The sequence below is a fragment of the Piliocolobus tephrosceles genome, chromosome 21 (assembly GCF_002776525.5).
Source record: "Piliocolobus tephrosceles isolate RC106 chromosome 21, ASM277652v3, whole genome shotgun sequence".
Lineage (NCBI taxonomy): Eukaryota > Metazoa > Chordata > Mammalia > Primates > Cercopithecidae > Piliocolobus > Piliocolobus tephrosceles.
Window position 1 is genome coordinate 16,039,212 of NC_045454.1, and position 22,735 is coordinate 16,061,946.

Consider the following 22,735-nt stretch of genomic DNA (forward strand, 5'->3'; position numbering starts at 1 on the left):
TTTCTTTCTTTCTTTCTTTCTTTCTTTCTTTCTTTCTCTCTCTCTCTCTCCCTCTCCCTCTCTCCCTCTCTCTCTCTCCTCTTTCCAAGACAGAGTCTTGCTCTGTCGCCCAGGCTGGAGTGCCATGGTGCCATCTTGGCTCACTGCAACCTCCTCCTCCTGAGTTCAAGCAATTCTCCTACCTTGGCCTCCGAGTAGCTGGGATTACAGGTACAGGCCCCCATGCCTGGCTAATTTTTGTATTTTTAGTAGACACAGGGTTTCACCATATTGGCCAGGCTGCTCTTGAACTCCTGACCTCGTGATCCGCCCACCTTGGCCTCTCAAAGTGCTGGGTACAGGCATGAGCCCCTGTGCCCGGTCCCACCTTATACCTTTCAATGACCCTTTCTAGCTGAGTATTTGGCAGGAAAGTGGATGCTATGTATTGGTAGAAGAGACGTTGACAAGGTCTGTTTCCCCTCTATGTTCCTGCTCCCGTCTTTGGCAAAATATTGGCAATAGTAGTGTTGTTGCCTGGAAAGTTGCCTTGTTCTGGCTCTGTTCACAATTCCTTTCTGTTGTCTGGCTTAGTCGTTCTCGTCTAAAGGAGAGGGAACTGAGTTTGGGGAAGAGACCCAGAGCTGCAGGTTCCAGAGGGTCTGAGAAACGGGAGCGACAGGAGGGAAGGAGCCCTGAAGTGTGTTTGCCCAGCTGCTGGGGCGCCTGGCTCCAGCCCTTGTTTGGAAATGGCCCCGGGGAAAAGAAGAAAGGTAATAATACTTTAAGTAAACATTAGGGGCATAGAATATCAGCATTCACTAAACTTGACATTTATTTGAGACTTCAGGAAATGTGCTCAAAGGGAGAGGAGATGCTGGGCTCGAATGCTGGGTGATATTCGTGGGTGCTGAAGGGAAGGCAAACAAGGGAGCCCTTTTTTGGAAGCCTCCAGGCAGGAGTGAGAGCAGGTGACATGACTGTTTCCCTGAGAAAAGGGAAGAGGCAAGGCATGAGTCAAAGCCCTTTGATTTTTGTTAGACTGTTCTTCTGTCCCTGCATTTTCAAATTATCCCAGCCTGTTGACTGACACAGAGTTGATTGTGGACTTTGCTACTGCAGAGTTTATAAAGCACTGTAGGGGCCAGGGACTGTGCTAGGCAGTGGAGCCTCTGTCTAAGTTGAAGGCTCAAGCAGAGTCTAAGCTTTTTCTCCTGCAAATTACTGATGTGGCTTTTTTTCTGGAAAATTCTAAAAATGGTCTCTGCCTTCAGGAGGCTTATGTCTAACCAGGGAGATGACATCCATTTCATAAAGCCTAGAAACATGAGTGCAGTCATCTCTCAAAGTGGCAGAGTGCAGGGGGACTGAGGGGGACTTGGTCGGGTGGAACTTGAGCTGGAGATGGGAGAGGATTTGGGTTGGTGGAGGGCAGAGAGGAGTGCCGTGCAGAGTAGGGGCGTGTTGTAGGAGAGGTGCCCCCTGGAGCTCAGTGGATGGGGATCTTAGAGGACAGGAGCTGTTTGTGTTCATTTTTGTATTCCCTGAACTCACACAGGGCCTGGCACTTTGGGAGTATTCTGTAAATGACTGTTGAATGGAATGATGGCTTGTAACCTGTTAACTTGTTCTGATGTGTTAGAAAGTGTGCAAAAGCGCAGCCCATTAGCAGAAAGAAAATCTTACTGAAAAATGATCCCATGTATGCCTAGAGCCTGGTGCGGCCACTTTACTTATGCTGCTGAGTTCTCATGAGTCCACACCGAGGCCACCGCAAGGGCCAGGAGCTCCTCCTCAGACCTTCCTCTGGGTGTCTCAGTCTCTTTACCCCTCTGTTCTCCCAAGTCCTGCTCCCTGTCAGTTCACTCCATTCACTCCATCTAGTTTCCCCTCCATGTACTTGGGGTGGGTGTCACATCCTGTGTCTCATCGAGGTTGTGGGGGGTGGGCTTCGGGTCCGCAGGTCCATTGATTAAAACATCCCCAAGACAAGTGGACTTTCCTCTTGTTAACGCGACTACTTATAATGCATCTTGAGAACATTATTTGTGTCAAGAGTCTCTCTGATGTACAGAGGCCCTCCCTTCCCCAGGAAGGAGGTAAGGGGAAGTTGGGAGAAAACACCACCCTGCCTGGGTTACTTATTTCCCTGTTGTACAGTGTACTTGGTAGACGTTCAAAACTATTTGCTGACTTTGTCCATGATCCACATGGCTCTCATATAGTCATTTATTCACACATACATTCAGTGAGGCTTTGAGCGCCTAGTGTGTGCCTGGTATTTGCTAGACGGTGCATGCTGAGATCAGGTGTGCTGCTGTCTCTGAGGAGCTCTCACTATACAGCTGCACCTAGGGTGACCGAATCCACCTGCCCTGCTTTACAGACGTGGAAATTAAAGTGCAGGGAAGTTATGGGATTAGTTCAATGTCACACGGTCACTAGCCTCAAAGTTACAGGAGTAAAGCAAGTTTCTTGACTTGCTGGATTTTCTGTTAGTGTGCAGCTACCTGGCTGCTGCAGGTACAGACGTGGTGAGCTCCGATAGGAGAGAGGACGTTCAGAGGGAAGTGGGAGCCCTGAGCGCCCTGAATTAGCCAGGAGGACATGTCGGGTTCAGCTGTGACCACACAAAGGACCATCGGGGACATTTGCATTCTCTTTTTCACTTTGAGCTTGAAATGACAAAATCGCAGCTCAGAAATGATCCCATGTATGCATGGAACCTGGTGAGAAACTAAGAGAGGGAGATTTTTCACAGGGCATTGGTGAGATGGGTCAGAGAAGCCTGTGCTGATGTCTGTCACGGTGTTTCTCGCTGAATGGTAATGGTCTTGCTTTGAGTGGGTTCCGTCCATAACCTGGAGCTCTGTGAGGCAGGGACCAGGTGTGATTCACCTTTGTCTCTCCAGTGACAGTACACAGCAGGCTTCGATAAATATTTCTTACAAAATAAAACTGAATAAAACGTAGACACCTGCACAGGTGTGGGATGATTGAGCAGCAGCAGAAGCAGGAAAAGTCAGTGTCCCCAGATCAGCTGATACGGGTTCGGCTTCTAAATAGGGGTGAGGTGCCAGGACGGGGATAGGAGTCCTGTGGCTCTACTGCTCTGGGGAACACGCCTGTGATTCGGAGTGTCCGCTGTGGTTGCTGCACTTCACTCGCCTGTGGGAAAGGGACTGGAGGGTGTGGGGCTTCAGGTGACCCCACGTGGGAAACCACCAAGAGAATTTGGGATGAGAGGCACATTTTTTTTAACCCAATATTTGAAGGTGGGGTGTACAAAGAAGTGTTAGACTTATTTCAGCCTATGGAGAACATAGGACAAGGATTGGTGAGTGTAAATCAGACATATTTTGGCTGAGGATGAAAAAGAACTGTCACAGTAAAGTAAGTTTCCTTGGGGAATTACCTGTTTACTGGTGGAATTTAGGCTGAGGCTGATGTTGAAAATACCCATTACGGTGGCTGGGAGTGGTGGCTCATGCCTGTAATCCCAGTATTTTGGAAGGCTGAGGTGGGCAGATCACTTGAGGTCAGGAGTTCAAGTCCAGCCTGGCCAACATGGTGAAACCCTGTCTCTACTAAAATTACAAAAATTAGCCAGGCATGGTGGAACGCGCCTGTAATCCAAGCTACTTGGATGGCAGTGGCAGAAGAATCGCTTAAACCCAGGAGGCGGAAGTTGCAGTGAGCCAAGATCGCGCCAAGATGGCGCCACTGCACTCCCGCCTGGGCGACAGAATGAGACTCCATCTCCAGAAAAAAGAAAGAAAAGAAAAGAGAAGAGAAGAGAAGAAAAGAAAAGAAAAGAAAAGAGAAAAGAAGGCCGGGCGCGGTGGCTCAAGCCTGTAATCCCAGCACTTTGGGAGGCGAGAAGGGCGGATCACGAGGTCAGGAGATCGAGACCATCCTGGCTAACACGGTGAAACCCCGTCTCTACTAAAAATACAAAAAACTAGCCGGGCGAGGTGGCGGGCGCCTGTAGGCCCAGCTACTCCGGAGGCTGAGGCAGGAGAATAGCGTAAACCCGGGAGGCGGAGCTTGCAGTGAGCTGAGATCCGGCGGCTGCACTCCAGCCCAGGCGACAGAGCAAGACTCGTCTCAAAAAAAAAAGAAAAGAAAAGAAAAGAAAAGACCCATTACAATGATTTTTAAGGTTACAAGGGCGGAACTTGGCTTGGAACCGTTTCTCACTGATCACATATTGTTATAAAAACTGTTTTTTGCAATGGGTTATTGCTCTGTGATGCAAGCTGAGCTCTCTCTGACAGTTACTTCCAGTCTTTGTGGGCGGTTATGATTCTCTTACCTCATCTGTGACTTGGACTTCATCTCCTACACCCTGCCCGCTCCAGCCCCATCCCCTCCACGACTGCTGAGACCGGTAAGAGTTAAGTGCATTTGCTGATGATGGTCACAAGGTGGCAGCACAGACTTTCGGGTGTTTTCTAAATCCTCTACCTGGGTGTGGGCGAGTCTAAGAGGCTGTTTTAAGAAAAGGTCACGAAGTTGGCCGGGCGCGGTGGCTCAAGCCTGTAATCCCAGCACTTTGGGAGGCCGAGATGGGCGAATCATGAGGTCAGGAGATCGAGACCATCCTGGCTAACACGGTGAAACCCCGTCTCTACTAAAAAATACAAAAAACTAGCCGGGCGTGGTGGTGGGCGCCTGTAGTCCCAGCTACTCAGGAGGCTGAGGCAGGAGAATGGCGTGAACCCGGGAGGCGGAGCTTGCAGTGAGCTATCTGGCCACTGCACTCCAGCCTGGGCCACAGAGCAAGACTCCGTCTCAAAAAAAAAAAAGGTCACGAATGAGGCGAAGGTCAATGTTATTTTCCTTCTTTCTCTTGTAAGGTGATGGAGTTCAGATGACTGTGAAATCATTGCATTTTAGAACTGGAAGACACTTCAGTAAACTGTGCTCACAGATCCCCCAAAGATCTTTTTTAAATACAAATTCTGATCCTTCTGGTGGGGTCTGAGATTCTACATTTCTAAGGAGCTTTTGGACATTTCGTTGCTGTTGGTTGGTGGGTCACACTTTGAGTAGCAAGGGTTGAGGGTCATTTAGACATTAATTCTTACTGCACCTGATTATAGATGAAGAGAGACCGAACTGCAGAGAAATAATATAACTTGCCCCACCCTGCCATGCCCTTACCGCGTGACTTTTTGTATTTAAACCCACAGCTTTAGCCTCTCCGACTAGTTCTTACTCCATACATCATGTGGTCCTGTCACTATTGTTGGCGGCATCTCTCTAGCTTAGGAATCCAGAATCCCCTTTTCACCACCTTCTTTGGTCTTGGCTTAAGGTTTCACTTTGGCTGGTTCTGCCCTCTCAAAACCTTCAGTGGCTTTTCTGTAATCAGATCAAGTTTGAACATCTATCTAGTGTTCATTTCTCTGCAGCATATTATCCCCCTTTAGCAAGCTGACCTAATTCCCTGTTTTAAAATGGTTTCTTTCTGCTTCAGCTCTCCCTGCTCCTTCCTATTCCCTACACATACCCTGTTCAGGTCTCTCAGTGGTAGTGGTGGTGGCATGGGCTCCGGTGCTAGACTCACTGAGGTTCTAATCCCACATCCACCAACAGCCTTGGCAAGTTACTTCCCCTTTCTGAGGATCAGTATCCTCCTTGTGAAATATCCCCATTTTGAGTGTGAGAAGAGTAAATAAAATAACATCTGCAAATACACTCTTATTCCTGGGACCCTCTTCAAAACCAGCATCTTCAGTGGGACCTGTGTGCATCTTTGTGCATATAGAGTGGTGCAAAGTGTGCATCTTTGCATGCGTTGTGTATTTCTATCACATGATTCATCATTTCCTTCCCATCAGTGGCAATTAGGAGCTCATCTCAGGCTTAGGATAGTAAAATTATATGGCACGTATTTTCACTACAATAAAGGTCTCTCTGAGATCTGAGGAGGAAATCGGCCAGGAGGGTTGGATGCTTTACTTAGGTTCCCTTGGCTTCTGTTTCTCTTTGTATCTGCTTTCCTAAGCCTGAGTCTTTCAGGGCCTAACCCAAATCCTTCCTGTTTTGTGAAATTTTCAACCATTTTTGACCCAGTTGATCCCACCCTTCTGTAACTTATTTCATCCATGTATTGGCATTTAATTATGTGTCAGCCCTCCCAGTGAGACCTCCATCGTGAGGCTGGAAGGGTACTGGCTGTGTGAGAATTGAAGGTTGAGTGAGTTCTTTTCTTACTATGCCCTGAGTGTTAGAGCGGCCTTCTATTTTTTTTTTTTTTTTTGAGACAGAGTCTCACTCTATTGCCCAGGCTGGAATGCAGTGGCATGATTTTGGCTCACTGCAAACTCCACCTCCAGGGTTCAAGTGATTCTCTTGCCTCAGCCTCCCAAGTAGCTGGGATTACAGGCGCCTGCCACCACGCCAGGCTAATTTTTGTATTTTTAGTAGAGACGGGGTTTCACCATGTGGGCCAGGCTGGTCTCGAACTCCTGACCTCAGATGATCTTTCTGCCTCAGCCTCCCAAAGTGCTGGGATTACAGGCGTGAGCCACTGTGCCTGACCTTGCCTTCTCTTTTTTTTTCCAGCTATTGCCAGCAGTAGTTCCTCCTGCACCAGCAGCACCAGATCCTGGCAGGCATGGGAATACCTTAGGGATTGGTCTTGTCAGGGTCCTTCCTGCCTCTGGGTTTTGGTTACAGCGGCATTTTTTTTTTGCATGTTATCAGATGGCCCCTCTGATGAGGGGACTGATGATATCTTTTTATAGAAACCTCAGGGTAATAACTCTAGGGAAGTTGAGCACAGTTATCCTCTTGCTTAAACAGCTGGCAAACAGGAGATGTGTACATTTTCCTATTTTGTGAAATTTATAACAGTCTTTATTCTCTTACTTCAAAAGAGTTTAAGGACAAAGGACCAAGTGGGGAGGACACGGTTGTTTAGGGGAGGTTTGTGAATTTTTCCTTCAATTATACCTGGAAGTGTGCATCTTGGCACATGTGGTCATTTATTTCCATGACATAACTCATAATTCCCTTCCTGTCAGTGGCAATCAGGAGCTCACGTCAGGCTTGTGATAGTAAAATTATATGGTGTGGGCTAGGTGCTGTGGCTCATGCCTGTAATCCTAGCACTTTGGGAGGCTGAGGTGGGCGGATCACGAAGTCAGGAGACTGAGACCATCCTGGCTAACACGGTGAAACCCCGTCTCTACTAAAAATACAAAAAATTAACCAGGCGTGGAGGCAGGAGCCTGTAGTCGGAGCTTGCAGTGAGCCAAGATCGTGCCCCTACACTGCAGCCTGGGCAACACAGCGAGACTTTATCTCAAAAAAAAAAAAAAATTACATAGTGTGTGCTTTCATTACAATACATGTTTCTCTGAGGTCTGGAGAGAAAATAGCCCAGAAGGGCTGGACACTTTACTTGGTATCCTGCCTCTCTCTCTCGTTTTTCTTTTTTTTAGAGACAGGGTCTTTCTCTGTCACCCAGGCTGGAGCACAGTGGCGCAGTCATGCTCACTGCAGCCTCAACCTCCTGGGTTTGAGTGATCCCCCCACCCCAGCCTCCCAAGTAACTGGGACTACAGGCATGTACTACCATGCTTGGCCATTTTTTTTTTTTTTTTGTAAAGATGGGGTTTCACCATGTTGCCCGGGCTGGTCTTGAACGTCTGAGCTCAGTTATTTGCCTGCCTTGACCTCCCAAAGTGTTGGAATTACAGGCATGAGCCGCCACACCTGGTGCTGCCTTCCCTTTTTATTGGGTAGCAGTCTACTCACCCATCATTTTCCCAGTTAGGAGATTTCTGGCCTTCCATTCCCCTACCATGGGTCCATGCCAAATATTGTGTCTGGAACTGGATGTTGGGCCCAAGGAATAGCTTCCTGACTGATTTCCAGGATTCTGATCTTCACGCTGAAAGCTGTAGGTTTCCTACCCTGGATGCTGGTTAGAGTCACCTGTAGGGCATTTAAAAGTTACCAGTGCCTGTGTCTTCCCCCAAGAGAGTCTGATCTGATTGGTTGCATCATGTGGCCCGAGTATTGGTCACTTACAAATGCTTCTGCCATTTTACAGTGGAGGATCTTGAGCCCAGTGCTCAAAGTTAACATCTCCAGTAATCAGAGATATCGACATCTTAGGAAATATGATGGATGGAGAAGGTGCAGCATCGCCTCTGTGGTATTCTTGTCTAATGTGTACAGCCTAAGTTTAATCATGAGAAAAAAAATAGATGCCCAAACTGAGGGTTGTTCTACAAAATGACTCCAATACTCTTCAAAAATGTTGAGGTCACGAAGGCAAAAGAAATTCTGAGGAACTCTCTCAGTTTAAAGGAGACTGAGAGGACAAAAAATGAGATGCAATGTGTGATCTTGGATTGGATTCTGGTCTAGAAAGAGGACATTAGTGGGGAGATAGAGGAGATTTAATAAGGTCTGCAGATTTATTCATTGTACAATGTCAGTGATTAATGTATTTATTTTTAATTTAAATTTAATTTTATTTATTTTTTTTTATTTTATTTTTTTGAGACGGTGTCTCGCTCTGTGGCCCAGGCTGGAGTGCAGTGGCCGGATCTCAGCTCACTGCAAGCTCTGCCTCCCAGGTTTATGCCATTCTCCTGCCTCAGCCTCCCTTAATTTATTTGAGTTTTGCTCTTGTTGCCCAGGCTGGAGTGCAATGGCATGATCTCAGCTCAACACAACCTCCACCTCCCAGGTTCAAGTGATTCTCCTGCCTCAACCTCCCAAGTAGCTGGGATTACAGGCATGTACCACCACACCTGGCTAATTTTGTATTTTTAGTAGACACGGGTTTCTCCATGTTGGTCAGGTTGGTCTCAAACTCCCGACCTCAAGTGATCCTCCCATCTTGGCCTCCCAAGGTACTGGGATTACAGACATGAGCCACCGCACCTGGCCCATGTATTGATTTTAATGATTACACTGTGATTATCTAAAACAATATTTTGGGAAATTGAGTGAAAAGTATATGGGAACTCTGACTATTTTTGGAACATTTTTGAAAGTGTGAAATTGTTTCAAAATGAAAAGTTTAGAAAGAGAAAAACAATTCCAGATAATTCTACTAAGTAGCCAGAGTTCAGAACCACTTCTCTAAGTTATCTTGCCTGACACTGTTGTAACCAAGTACCCCCGTTTTTCTAGAGGTGGTTTAATTATTTTTTTCCTCCCTCTATCTCTTTTCTAATTTCCCTGGCTACCAGTTTCCTACTTTGAGCTTCTCAAAGCTTTCCAGTAACTCCTATCATCCATAGGATGAAATTCCAATTCCTTAGGCTACCATTTAAAGCCCCCATAACACAGCCCCAGTCTAGTTCCTTGGTCTGTGTAGAGAGACTTGACCCACATTTTATGTTTTCATGTCTGAACTTATTCTAATTCTTTCACTCCTTCCCACAATACCTTCAACTGTCTTCTCAGCCTCCTGAGCTGTTCTTTGTCTAAGGCTCATTTCAGACCCTGACTCTTCATTGAAGCCTCTGTGGTTATTTCTGTTAGAAGCAGTCATCCTGTCTTTCTTTGAATTCATGTAGGCTCAATCACTCTGCAGTGAAACATGACCTTTAGATTCAGAAATATGTGAGTCGGAATCCTGGTTCCACCTTTGACCAATTCTGAGATAAAGGACCAGTGAATTGATGTCTTGGGATAGGGAGATAATAGTGCCTACTTAAAGTGTCATTGGGGGCATTAGATAAGGTGGAAATATAAAGGTCCCTAGCACATAGCAGGTTCCTTCCCCAACATTTTTGTAGCTCCATGCTCCCCAAAGCTACTGTGGGTTGTGCAGAGGCTCTTATCAACATTTTCTGGAGAGCCTTTAAAAAATATTTGTGCCTGGTTATCATTAAAATGAGAGACACTCTTGAACTGCATTGAATGCTTGGGGCTTTAAGGAGTTCAACAGAGATTTTTTTTTTTCCCCCTGGAAAACAACTCAATAAATACGTGATCTATGGACAGAGGAACGTAACCCAATAGGGGGAGAAGGAAGGGTCAATGGGTTTCTAAATAGGAAAAAGCTGTGATGCCTTCCACACCCATCCCTTTAACCTCAGTTGAACAGCATCGAGGAAGTATGGCTCTTTTTTTGGGGGATGGAATCTCGCTCTGACGCCCAGGCTGGAGTGCTGTGGCGTGATCTCGGCTCATGCAAATTCCACCTCCCGGGTTCATGCCATTCTCCTGCCTCAGCCTGTTGAGTAGCTGGGACTACAGGCACCTGCCACCACACCCAGCTAATTTTCTGTAATTTTAGTAAAGACCGGGTTTCATTGTGTTAGCCAGGATGGTCTTGATCTCCTGATCTCGTGATCTGCCCGCCTCGGCCTCCCAAAGTGTTGGGATTACAGGCATGAGCCACTGCACCTGGCCCCTTGACTCTTAAAATTATGTAAAGGAAAGTAAAAATCTCAGGACTGTCAAACTCATTACACCAAAGGGATAGTTCAGGCTGGAGCCTGAGTCACGTGACTCCACCATCTTTTCCCCAGATGAACAACGGTTATTACACAACTTGTGTCAAAGCATTGTACATTAGCCAGACCCCCACAGGAAGGTGAAAAGACCTCTGACATCTGTGGATGACTACCCTCACAAATTGTTCTTTGCTGGCCTTGGAACTTTTCAAGATGTATATCCTCCCATAGAACAAGGACAAAGCAATTGTAACGATAGGTGTGCAAGCTACATCTAGCTTCTAAAGCTAAAGCCTGTTAGATTTCACAATGTTAATGCTTGTATTTCCAAGTACAGAAGAAAGACTAAATGAGACCAATTATTCTTCCCTCTATTTGTCTCTTCCTATATCCCTTCTCCACTTTAAGCAGATGTATAAGTATCAGGCCTCCTGAAAACCTCTTCAAAGATGAGACAAGCTATGGAGGATTTCTATGACTTACGTTTTTCCAGGGCGTGTCCTCAAGCTTTGGCTTAATAAACCTCAATAGACTCAGTCACTTGCCCCAGTCACTCATTTTGGTTAACATTTTGGTGACCATGAAGGAACCCTCTGAGTGGAGCTTAGCCCTTTAGACCTGCAGCGATTTTCCTGTTTATGCTCGGTACCAACTAATGAGCTTTAGCTTTGGCTGATTTTGTGACTTTCTGAGGATCAGATGCTACTCTGTCTTGAGGTCCCTGCTCTCCCCAATTGATTATTTGAGATCTCAGTTTTGTTTTGCCGTGAAACTCCTTTACTCTTGGAGTTTTGCTCACGTCCTATAAGGAAGGTGAGTTTTCTTCTCCTGTGCCAATGGAGAGCAGCCTTCAGCTTGGTCCCCTCCCAGGTAAGGAGCTGGGTTGGGGTTTTGTTTTAGAATTTGATAGCTGCAGGTTAAGGTTTATTGCTAGTTGGCTCTAATCTCTCTCTCTCTCTCTTTTTTTGAGATGGAGTTTCACTCTGTGGCCCAGGCTGGAGTGCAGTGGTGCAATCTTAGCTCATTGCAACCTCCGCCTCCTGGGCTCATGCCATTCTCCTGCCTCAGCCCTCAGCCTCCCGAGTAGCTGGGACTACAGGCGCCTGCCACCATGCCCGGCTAATTTTTTGTATTTTTAGTAGCGACGGAGTTTCACTATGTTAGCCAGGATGGTCTTGATCTCCTGACCTCATGATCTGCCAGCCTCGGCCTCCCAAAGTGCTGGGATTACAGGCGTGAGCCACCGCGCCCGGCCGGCTCTAACCTCTCTTTACGCTTAGAGTGTTCAACAGTACATCATTTGTGCAATCACTTGTTGTGTTTTTGATTTTTGTCATTCTTCTTTTGGGTTTGACCAACTGTTGACGCTGCATAGTGTCCAAAACACCTTCCAACTTGGTCAAATCCAGCAGGAGCTCTACATTATGGTGAACCATCCTTAAAATTGACTAAAACTCCAGCAACTGCAGAACACCAAGTTCAACCTCTAGAAACATGTGTCAGTTGAAGGAAATAAGATGTTTAACCCAAAATACATTTTTTGACATATTTTGAGATGTCTGTTGGAGAGCCAGCGAGCAGAAGTGGCCCTGCAAAGCCGTCTTTCATGAGAAAATTGGCATCTGTAGAGAATCCCCATTAATACAGACAGGCTTTAACTTGTCTGGATCCAGGAAAAACTAACTGAGCATGATACCTTAAAAATCTGGCCGGGCGCGGTGGCTCAAGCCTGTAATCCCAGCACTTTGGGAGGCCGAGGCGGGCGGATCACGAGGTCAGGAGATCGAGACCATCCTGGCTAACACGGTGAAACCCTGTCTCTACTAAAAAAAATACAAAAAAACTAGCTGGGCGAGGTGGCGGGTGCCTGTAGTCCCAGCTACTCGGGAGGCTGAGGCAGGAGAATGGCGTGAACCTGGGAGGCGGAGCTTGCAGTGAGCTGAGATCTGGCCACTGCACTCCAGCCTGGGTGACAGAGCAAGACTCCGTCTCAAAAAAAAAAAAAAAAAAAAAAATCTGAAATAAATATTTACCATCTACTCTCTCTGAGAGCTGCTACCTGTGACGTTTCAACTACATAACAAGACCATCTTTGTTAGCCAAGCCTCCTCCTTTCTCCCTCCCATAACCTGTCTTGCTACTAAAACCCGACGTACAACCATAACCTGTTTTGGGCCATGACGAAATCCAGGAAGATGATCATCTAGCAACAAGGTAAGAATTTATTTCCAGGGAGGCTCCTGGCTTCTCTTTCTCTGTGCAATTTAGTCAAGCAGACAATAAAAATCACCATTTCCTCTGGAAAATTTTGGTTAATGAGAGAAGATTTGTGTGTGACTAGTCTTGATGTAGTGACTCTGTTGTACTTTTTGGTACATTTTTGTGTATCAAAACTAACATTTTCAAACTTTTCTTCCATTTTTCTGACTTGGAATCATTAGAAATTAAAATGGTGCTTTTTCCTGAAGCCCTGCAACCTGAAGCTAGACAATTTAAGTAAACTTCAGGAGAAAACACAGCAAATTATATATCAACAACCTTCATGCCTACTGATGTGTGGACTACTGAAAAGGTTCAGTTGTACACCTGATTCAGACTACAATCCAGAGGAATCTGCCACTGCAATTTGAAGATGCTTCAGAGACTCTAAAAATACAAAAGCTAGCCTATAGTCTGCTCCACAAATTACAAGTGAGCCAACATATAACTGAAAGGGTTAGAGTGATGATTGCCCAAATAATTGCTTTAGTTGAAGAAGCAATTATTCAGCTGTGTAGCCTGAATAGGGTTCCAGGACTACTTTCCCTTTGTTCCTGTAACTTGACTTTGGTCTTTTTCTAATGAACTTCATGCCCTTCTCCACGAACACAATGTCCTAAGAATGAACCTTCCTAGTGATGTAGGATCAGACGAAACATACAGCCCCAAACTCATGTTTTCTACAATGCTTTCTGTGAAAGATTTTGAAGAATAGGTGCTGGCCAGGTGCAGTGGCTCATGCCTGTAATCCTAGAACTTTGGGATGCCAAGGCGGGTTGACTGCTTGAGCTCAGGAGTTCAAGACCAGCTTGGGCAATGTGGTGAAATCTCGTCTCCACAAAAAATAATAATAAAAAAAATGTAGACAGGTGTGGTGGCATGTGCCTGGAGTCCCAGCTGCTTGGGAGGCTGAGGTGGGAGGATTGCTTGGGAAGTGGAGTTTGCAGTGAGCTGAAATTGTGCCACTGCACTCCAGCTGCCTGGGTGACAGAGCAAGACTCTGTCTCAAAAAAAAAAAAAAAAAAAAAAAAAAAAAGAGTAGAAAAAAAAGGGGTGGGAGGGGGGATAAATATAAAGGGAAGAAAAATCTCGTAACTCCCAAACTCTTTATACCAAAGGGAAGTTCAACCTGGAGACTGAGTCATGCAACACCATGATCATTTCCTAAAATGAATAGCTGTTACTACAAAACCTTGTGTCAAGGCATTGTACGTTATTCAGACCTCCATGGGAAGGTGCAAAGGCCTCAGGCATCTCTGGATGAGTGCCTTCACACTATGTTCTTTGCTGATCTCAAAACCTTTTTTTTTTTTTTGAGACAGAGTCTCTCTCTGTCGCCCAGTCTGGAGTGCAGTGGTGCGATCTTGGCTCACTGCAGGCTCCGCCTCCCGGGTTCATGCCATTCTCCTGCCTCAGACTCCTGAGTAACTGAGACTACAGGCCCCTGCCACCACGCCCGGCTGTTTTTTTTTTTTTTTTTTTTTTTTTTTTGTATTTTTAGCAGAGATGGGGTTTCACTGTGTTAGCAAGGATGGTCTTGATCTCCTGACCTTGTGATCCTCACGCCTCGGCCTCCCAAAGTGCTGGGATTACAGGTGTGAGCCACTGCGCCCGGCTTCAAAATCTTTTAAGATGTATATTCTCCCGTAGAACAAGAACATGTCAATTGTAACTTTAGTTCTGCAATCTAAGTCTAGTTCCTAAGAATGAAGTCTGTTATATTTCAGACTGATAATGCTTATCTTTCCAGGTACAGAACAAAGGCAAAATTAATCATTCTTCTGTCTACCCCACCTCTTCCTATCTACCTTCCCTGCTTTAAGGAAATGTATAAACACCTGGCATCGGCCAGGTGCAGTGACTCATGCTTGTAATCCCAGCACTTTGGGAGGCCAAGGTGGGTGGATCACTTGAAGTGAGGAGTTCGAGACCAGCCTGGCCAACGTGATGAACCCCTGTCTCTACTAAAAACACAAAAATTAGCTGGGTGTTGTGACATGTGCCTGTAATCCCAGCTACTTGGGAGGCTGAGGCAGGAGAATTGCTTGAACCCAGGAGTTGAAGCTTTCAGTGAGCCGAGATCATGCCACTGCACTCCAGCCTAAGAGACAGAGTGAGACTCCATCTCAAAAAAAAAAAAAGAAAACCTGTTCTCTTGAAAAACCACTTCAGAGAGAATGCAAGCCACAGAGGTTTTCTAGGACTTATGTTTTCTCAGGGCGTGCCCTCAAGCTCCGGCTAAATAAACCTCAATTGATTCAGACCCTTACCTCAGCTACTCATTTTAATTTATCACCATGAATCCTGCACAGGTCTTCACTAACCCACTTCCTGCCCAGGTGATGTGTACCTAGATGAGTCAGATGCTCATAAGTTAAACACTCTTCTCCCTTTTCAGCTCCTCCACCCTGACCACTCAGTGCTGTGTGCTCTGGTATGGCCCCAGCTCCCAGGTGGTTAGTATTGGTCTAAGAAAGCAAGGGCAGGAGGGGCAGACTGAGAAGGAAGATAGAGGCCACCAGGCATGGAAAGAGACAGGTGGGGCTGTCATTTTTCAAAGGCCATACTCTGGGTGTGTTTTGTGACTGCTTCTGGATTTGAAATCTCCTCTTTGGGACCATTCTAGGATGTCACCCTCCTCCTACTTCCCTCTCATTACACTTTCTGTCCCTAGCGTACCTCATTTGTGGCCAAGGAATGGCTGTGCAAGTAGTTGACAGTAGAGTAAAAATGACTTTTTATATGACTGGGAACCTGGCCCTGTTTTCTTCCAAAAGAGACTGAAGTTCATAAAAGCCAGCTTTTATGCAGGTCTGTGCAGTTGTGAGTGTGGTGTTAGGGAACAGGTGCATAAGTGAAGGATGAGACAGAAAACAAAATGCTGGCTGTTTGTCAAATCCTGAGAGTAGAGGGGGCAAAAATCATTCTGGAAGGTGAACATCATTCAGGAGACCTTGGAAATCTTAGGGTGTCCTCTGCCCAGATAGGGAGGGGAATGAGGTTAAATTATGGGGCTGGGTGACAATGGGTACACTACTTCACTTCTCTGCCTCAGTTTTAAAAATCTGTAAAAAATGGGGATGGTGGCACTCAGGATGTTTTGTGAGGACTGGAGCTAGCTGGAAAGCTCTTAAGATAGTGCATGGTACATAGTGAGGGCTGCATCAGTCTGAGCTATTATAATTATGGGAATAGGCAAAGGTGCCACCATGGCCATTCAGCGTGGGAGGTATTTTCCAGCCAGAGTTCTGGCAGTCCACCTGGAGATGAAGATGGTTAAGGAGGAAGTTTAACTTTCAGGAAGGACTGGGGAGGAGTAACTCATGCTCAACATTCTGTGAAAATACATTTATCCAACGGCAGGAATACACGGAGTGAATGTGGCTTCTGTGGTAATTATTATCTCCTGGTTGGGGAGCATCTAAAAATGCGTTGTAGACTCAAATGATTTTTCCAAAAGCCAAACCTAAAAACAGCCTTCAGGGGTGCCTTGCAAATTAGCATTCCTTTTGCAGAAAAAAAGCATTAAGTTTTTTTAATGCAAAGCATTCATCTTGCTAAAAAGGATCCCCTTTTGTGGCCTAGGTTATTAGCTTTGTCTCTGTGCTATCCTAGATTACAAGGTATAAAGAGAAAGACTAAAGAAGAATGATTAAGGAAGGGCACATATAAATTAACAGGGCAGAAATGGGACGGTTATGTGTAAGTTAAGGGGAAGTATGTATCAATCTTTTTTTTTTTTTTTCTTGAGACAGAGTTTCACTCTTTGTTGCCCAGGCTGGAGCGTGGTGGTGTGATCTTGGCTCACTACAACCTCTGCCTCCTGAGCCCAAGCAATTCTCCTGTCTCAGCCTCCCGAGTAGCTGGGATTATAGGCACCTGCCACCACGCCCAGCTAATTTTTTTATTTTTAGTAGAGATGGGGTTTTACCATGTTGACCAGGCTGTTCTCAAACTCCTGACCTCAGGTGATCCACCCACCTCAGCCTCCCAAAGTGCTGGAATTACAGGCATGAGCCATTGCGCCTGGCCATATGTATACATTTTATGTGAACATAAAAAGGACCTCTTGTTCTTTTTTTTTTTTATTTTGAGATGGAGTCTTGCTCTGTCGCCCAGGCTGGAGTGCAGTGGTGCGATCTGGGCTCACTGCAAGCTCCACCTCCTGCCTCCTGGGTTCACGCCATTCTCCTGCCTCAGCCTCCCCTGTAGCTGGGACTACAGGCGCCCACCACCACGCCCGGCTAATTTTTTGTATTTTTAGTAGGGACGGGGTTTCACTGTGTTAGCCAGGATGGTCTCAATCTCCTGACCTCGTGATCCACCCGCCTCAGCCTCCCAAAGTGCTGGGATTACAGGCATGAGCCACTGTGCCCGGCCAAGGACCTCTTGTTCTAAACAGACCTCCCCATATAAATAATGTGGGCTTTCTTGAGTGGATAGCAAACTCCATCACAAGACCATTCCAGCAGAATCATGAGAAAATGGGTAGTTGGCTTCTTTGCTAACTGGTAGGGTAGACTGTGTAAGTCGCTGAAGAGAAAGAAGATGAAGGAGCAGATGGGTGAGGATGAAAGAAACGGGATGTTAAAAGGAAGGGACTGAAAGGAATGTTTACCGAGGGCTCATCAGGTACAGGCTGTGTGACTAATACCTTACACATCTTAATTTACTCTTGCACTGTCATTTTCTGATACAGTAAGAATCATCCTTGTGCTGCAAATGAGAAGAGGCTGTGGGAGGTGAAGTGAGTGGTCCAGGACCATCTAGGCAGTTCATAGCAGAGCTGGTGTGTTTCACCTTGAAGTTTGTGCTCTGGCCTGTGATTCAGACAGCAAAGTGAGACGTAGAAGGCAGGCAAAGCACATTTTTGTTGTGGGTGATGTTTATGAAAGTTACTTGTGTTAGGCAGAATAATGATCTCCTAAAAATGTCCACATCCTAATCCCTGGAACATGTGCATGTTACTTTATTTGGCAAAAAGACTTTGCAGATAAGATAAAGTTAAGGATCTTGAGATGGGAGGTTATTCTGGATAATCTGGGCGGGCTCAGTGTAATCAGAAGGGCCCTTGGAAGTGAGAGAGGAAGGCAGGAGGGTCAGGGAGAGAATGATGCAGCCAGAGAGACTCCACTGGCCATCGCTGGCTGTGAACCCACGTCAGGAGACATAATTACAACAAATTTAGTTATAGATCTAATTGGCTTTTATTTGTGACTTATGAATTAAGGCAGCTCCACTCTACAAGTACAGTAATAGCTCCCCCTGGGCAATACAATAAAAGAACAGTGGATTTTGTCAAATCAGAACAAGGAAACAGAAACACAGAAATAAGTACATTGGTTAACATCACATTACTTCACATTACTTTTTTGTAAAAGTTAAAGTAGAGGGGACCCCCGTAGTATGCTAACTCAAGTAAACTGGAATCTCCTGGTTTTTTGTTTTTTTTTTTTTAATTGGTCTATTTTGGATCTATCTGCTTCCTTAAAATTTCAGTTGGAGTATGTAGCATTTAGCATGACTGGCTCTATGCGCTCACCTAGGTGACAGTGTGACCAAACCTTAAAGCATTAGTGCTATTATAAATTACCACCATTTGGGGCTTTTATCCTTCATAGGTTTTTTTTTTTTGTATACTTTAAGTTCTAGGGTACCTTCATAGGTTAGGATGTTCTCCTGATGACGCATTTCTTTGAGTTTTGTAATTCCAGCCAAAGAGAGACCATTCACTGTTTGATGGCTGGCTACATGCAAACATTTAAAGCTTTTAGAGATTACACTACACCAGGGAGTATGACTACTAGTATGACTATTAGGAGGGTAGTACCAAGAGTTGGATAGGCAAGGTGCAAACCAACTAAAATAGAATAAAGAATGAGCCCGACAAGTCTAGCCATTTTAACCAAGCAGCACATTTGTTAATTTCTACAACTTAGTCTCAGTGATACCCATTGTATTTAGCCAAGTTCAACAAGAAGTGTCAGAAACTGCACAGACTCCTCCCTGTTCAGTTGGTAGGGAGCAATTCTGTTATTTGGCATTGCATGGCTGGATTAAACTAAAACAGGGAGTGAGAACAGGTGAGTCTAGAAATCCAACTCTGAAAAGGACCCCACTGTACATTTGAACAAACAGTTGTGTTAAAGATGCTGCTAATGTCAGCCATTGGGTGGACTAGAGGATCTTTTATGTAAAACGCTGGGATTGACAAGATAGATTTGACACTCTGTTAAGTCACCCTCTGAAGCTACTTCTTGTGATTACTAATGACAGCATTATCCTGCCAAGCAAAAGAGGCAGGCATAAGCAAGGACAAATTAAAAGGGGTAAGAGCCTTATCATGATGGGGAGTCTTGTTTGACATCTTGGGAAAAGCTGTCCACAGCGTGAAGTTGTCAATTTCTTGTCGTGGTTTGCAGTTTGAGTGTCTTTAGTTACATGAAGTCTCTGAGTGGCCCACACCTCAGGCATGAAGGTTTTCCCTTTAAATTTCCATTGAGTTGTCCATCTCCAGCATATAGGGCTTCAGGAACAGAGCAGACCTTGTTCTTAGTGGTTCCATGGGATAAAATGGGATTGGAGGAGCTAGAAGAATTCAGGGTTCAGTCCAATCTACAGGATAATGAAAACTAAAAAACAATAAGCAGAGCTGTGATGTCGTAACAGATGTACTATAGTTTTTTTCAACATATTTTTTCTCTTCGTAGGCATCTCTATTTCTACCAAAGATAATCCCAGTAAGACATATTTGTTTTCCAAATAAGGTTAGTCTAATCAAACTTGGCCTCATTCTTTTTTTTTTTTTTTTTTTTTTTGAGATGGAGTCTCACTCTGTCACCCAGGCTGGAGTGCAATGGCCAGATCTTGGCTCACTGCAAGCTCCGCCTCCCGGGTTTACGCCATTCTCCTGCCTCAGCCTCCCGAGTAGCTGGGACTACAGGCGCCCACCACTTCGCCTGGCTAGTTTTTTGTATTTTTTAGTAGAGACGGGGTTTCACCGTGTTAGCCAGGATGGTCTCGATTTCCTGAACTCGTGATCCGCCCGTCTCGGTCTCCCAAAGTGCTGGGATTACAGGCCTGAGCCATAGCACCCGGCCACCTCATTCTTTATATAAGTGCAGTAAGAGTAGCAGTTGACTACATCGTCTTTTTTTTTTTTTGAGATGGAATCTTACCCTGTTGCCCAGGTTGAAGTGCAGCTTACTGCAACCTTTGCCTCCCAGGTTCAAGCAATTCTCCTAGAATAGGAGTATAGGCCTATGTATGGGCCTATTTATGCACATGAATAGTACAGGCCTATGTAGGCACTTCCAGGCTGGAGTGCAGCTCACTGCAACCTCCACCTCCTGGATTCAAGCAATTCTCCTATCTCAGTCTCCTGAGTAGCTGGGATTACAGGCGCCTGCCACCACACCCAGCTTTTTTTCTTTTCTTTTTTTTTTTTGTATTTTTAGTAGAGACGAGCTTTCACCACGTTGGCCAGGCTGGTCTTGAACTCCTGATCTCATGATTCACCCACCTTGGCCTTCCAAAGCACTGGGATTACAGGTGTGAGCCCCTGTGCCCAGCCTGGAGTCTTTTTAAGTTTGCTTTACTGGAAGTTTTTATAAGGAATCTCAGATTAAACTTTTAGAAACCTCTTGACACGAGGAAGCCAAACCAAGGCTGACTTCAGACTTTGCCAGCAGTGCCTATGGGTTCATTTATGTACATTCCCAAATATAACATCCCAATCAAAGCCTGGGTAATATAACCAGTGATTTCAAATGTAGCCTGTTATAAAAGGAGCAGATTTTTGTTGAGCAAATAACGATATTAATATATTTATTTAATATAAATATTAATTAACAATTATAATTAATCATTAAATAATCATTAATTATTAATAAAATTAATTAAGCAATCATTAACTAATAACCATTAAATAAATATTAATAACAATTATTTTATAGCAATTAATATTAATAACTATATTTATTGTGCAAATAAAGATATTATTATAAAAATATAAATGTTCATGAATAATTTCCAAATTCTGGAACAGGTAGGGAGAAAATGTAGATGTTTCAATTTTTGTTCACAAAAGTATACTTTACCAAATTGCTGAAAACTGTAAATAGCTTAAAAGAAAAAATGTTTCCTGAAATCTGGGCAACAAAACACTTAAAGAATCCACAAAATTTCAAATAAAAAATCATGAAAATATTATTTTCATTGCTATCATTTAGTCCTATGAAATTAATTATTTTCTCTGCTTGCTGTTGGCTGTCAGTTTCATGAAGCTCTCAGTTTGTTAAAATTTTGGAAATTCTTAAATAGTCCAATGGTATGATTTTAATGTTATCAGAAACTTGTATTCAAGACTACATGTCAGAGTGTTTTCTGTTTTCTGTAAATATCCTCAATGAAGAAGAAATTTTGGATGGTAGCTGATTGCAAATGCTTTAAGGAAGAATCAAAACAATTGTTGGGGCCTGGGCGCGGTGGTTCATGCCTGTAATCCCAGCATTTGGGGAGGCTGAGGCAGGCAGATCACTTGAGATTGGGAGTTCGAGACCAGCCTTATCACCATGGAGAAACCCCATCTCTACTAAAAATAGAAAGTTAGCCAAGCATGGTGGCACATGCCTGTAATCCCAGCTACTCGGGAGGCTGAGGCAGGAGAATCGCTTGAACACAGGAGGCAGAGGTTGTGGTGAGCCGAAATCATGCCATTGCATTTTAGCCTGGGCAACAAGAGTGAAACTCCATCTCAAAACAAAAACAAAAACAACCCCCCCCAAACAAAACAAAACAAAAAACAATTGTTGTGAATGACAAAGATTGAAAATGAGTATGGTTAAACATCTGATGCTGATGAGAGTTCATTATGATAAGAATGCCTCTCCCATAGACACTTACTTCTGTGGCATATGACGTTATGGCTTATAACCTATTAGATTTCTGGGAATCTCTTATAATTTTTGGAACACTCACATCAATAACATATCCATAAATATAACTTAGAGAAGGTTTAGCATCACTTATCATTTGACAGTGCTTCCCATATAATGAAACATATCAAATAAGGCGGCTTTTCCATTTAGTTTCTGTTTCTCAATTAGATTACTGAATTCTTGGTGGAGCCCTTTAATAGATAAGGCTAACAAAGTATAGGCCTATGTATGTTGAAAAAGCTCCAAAGGCAATTCTAATCTTCCTAGCTGAAAACCATGAGTTTAGCCCCAAGTCCTACCTATTAGAACAGGGGTCCTCCATCCTGGCTACACATTAGTAGCATCTGGAGAGGCTTAAAAATTACCAATGCCTGGGTCCCACTCCAGACCAGTAGATCAGAATTGATGGTTGGGGCTTGAGCATCCATTTTTAAAAATGTTTCTAAGTGATTCCAATGTGTAGCTATATTTCCCATCAGATTTCTCTGATTTCTTGTGGCATTCACTCCTTTCTACTTTGGTATCATGATTCTTTTTCAGGTCTTATCTCGTGTCTTGGGCTTTATGTTCCCTGGGGATAGGGACCTTGCCTTCTTCATTTCTGTATCTGTTATGAACACATGATTTGATCGTCAGGAAAAGGTTCTCAGTCACATGCAGGATGTGTCTGAAGTTCACATGTTAATACTACACAGTGTTTGTTTTCCATGAAATAAGAGGTTGCTTGTGATGAAGGGTGTGGGTAAGTCCACAGTGCGGGTGGTGGAGGGGAGATCACCCTGTTTTTAGGTGTAACACTGAAACTAAGAATTCTACGTGCATCCGGGGTAAAGGGGCAGGGATGTGTAGAGAGTCAGATTCTAGTTAAGATGGAGGAATTATACTGGGAAGTAGAGGTAAAGAGAAGAAATTTGAACTTATCTAGTAGGCCAGAGCAGGCCCCTTTGGCTTCTTCTTCTTCTTTTTTTTATTTTTTGAGACAGAGTCACACTCTGTGCAGTGGCGTGATCTCGGCTCACTGCAAGCTCTGCCTCCCAGGTTCACACCATTCTCCTGCCTCAGCCTCCCGGGTAGCTGGGACTACAGGCGCCCGCCACCATGCCCGGCTAATTTTTTTTTTGT

The 22,735-nt window shown here is 44.7% G+C and overlaps 1 protein-coding gene across 3 annotated transcripts in view; it reads right to left on the bottom strand.

The window, feature by feature from the left end:
- Positions 1 to 22,735, bottom strand: part of LOC111554032 (carcinoembryonic antigen-related cell adhesion molecule 6) — a 101,528-nt gene that overhangs the window by 19,811 nt on the left and 58,982 nt on the right. For 2 of the 3 annotated variants that reach the window (XM_023229295.2, XM_023229293.2), the window contains one exon: positions 18,093 to 19,306. The exons of the other annotated variant lie outside the window; for it this stretch is intronic. In XM_023229295.2, the coding sequence (XP_023085063.2) occupies positions 19,290 to 19,306 (17 nt within the window). In that variant the 3' untranslated portion in view covers positions 18,093 to 19,289. Of the gene's footprint in view, positions 1 to 18,092; positions 19,307 to 22,735 lie in introns of those variants that run through there. 3 annotated transcript variants of the gene reach the window in all.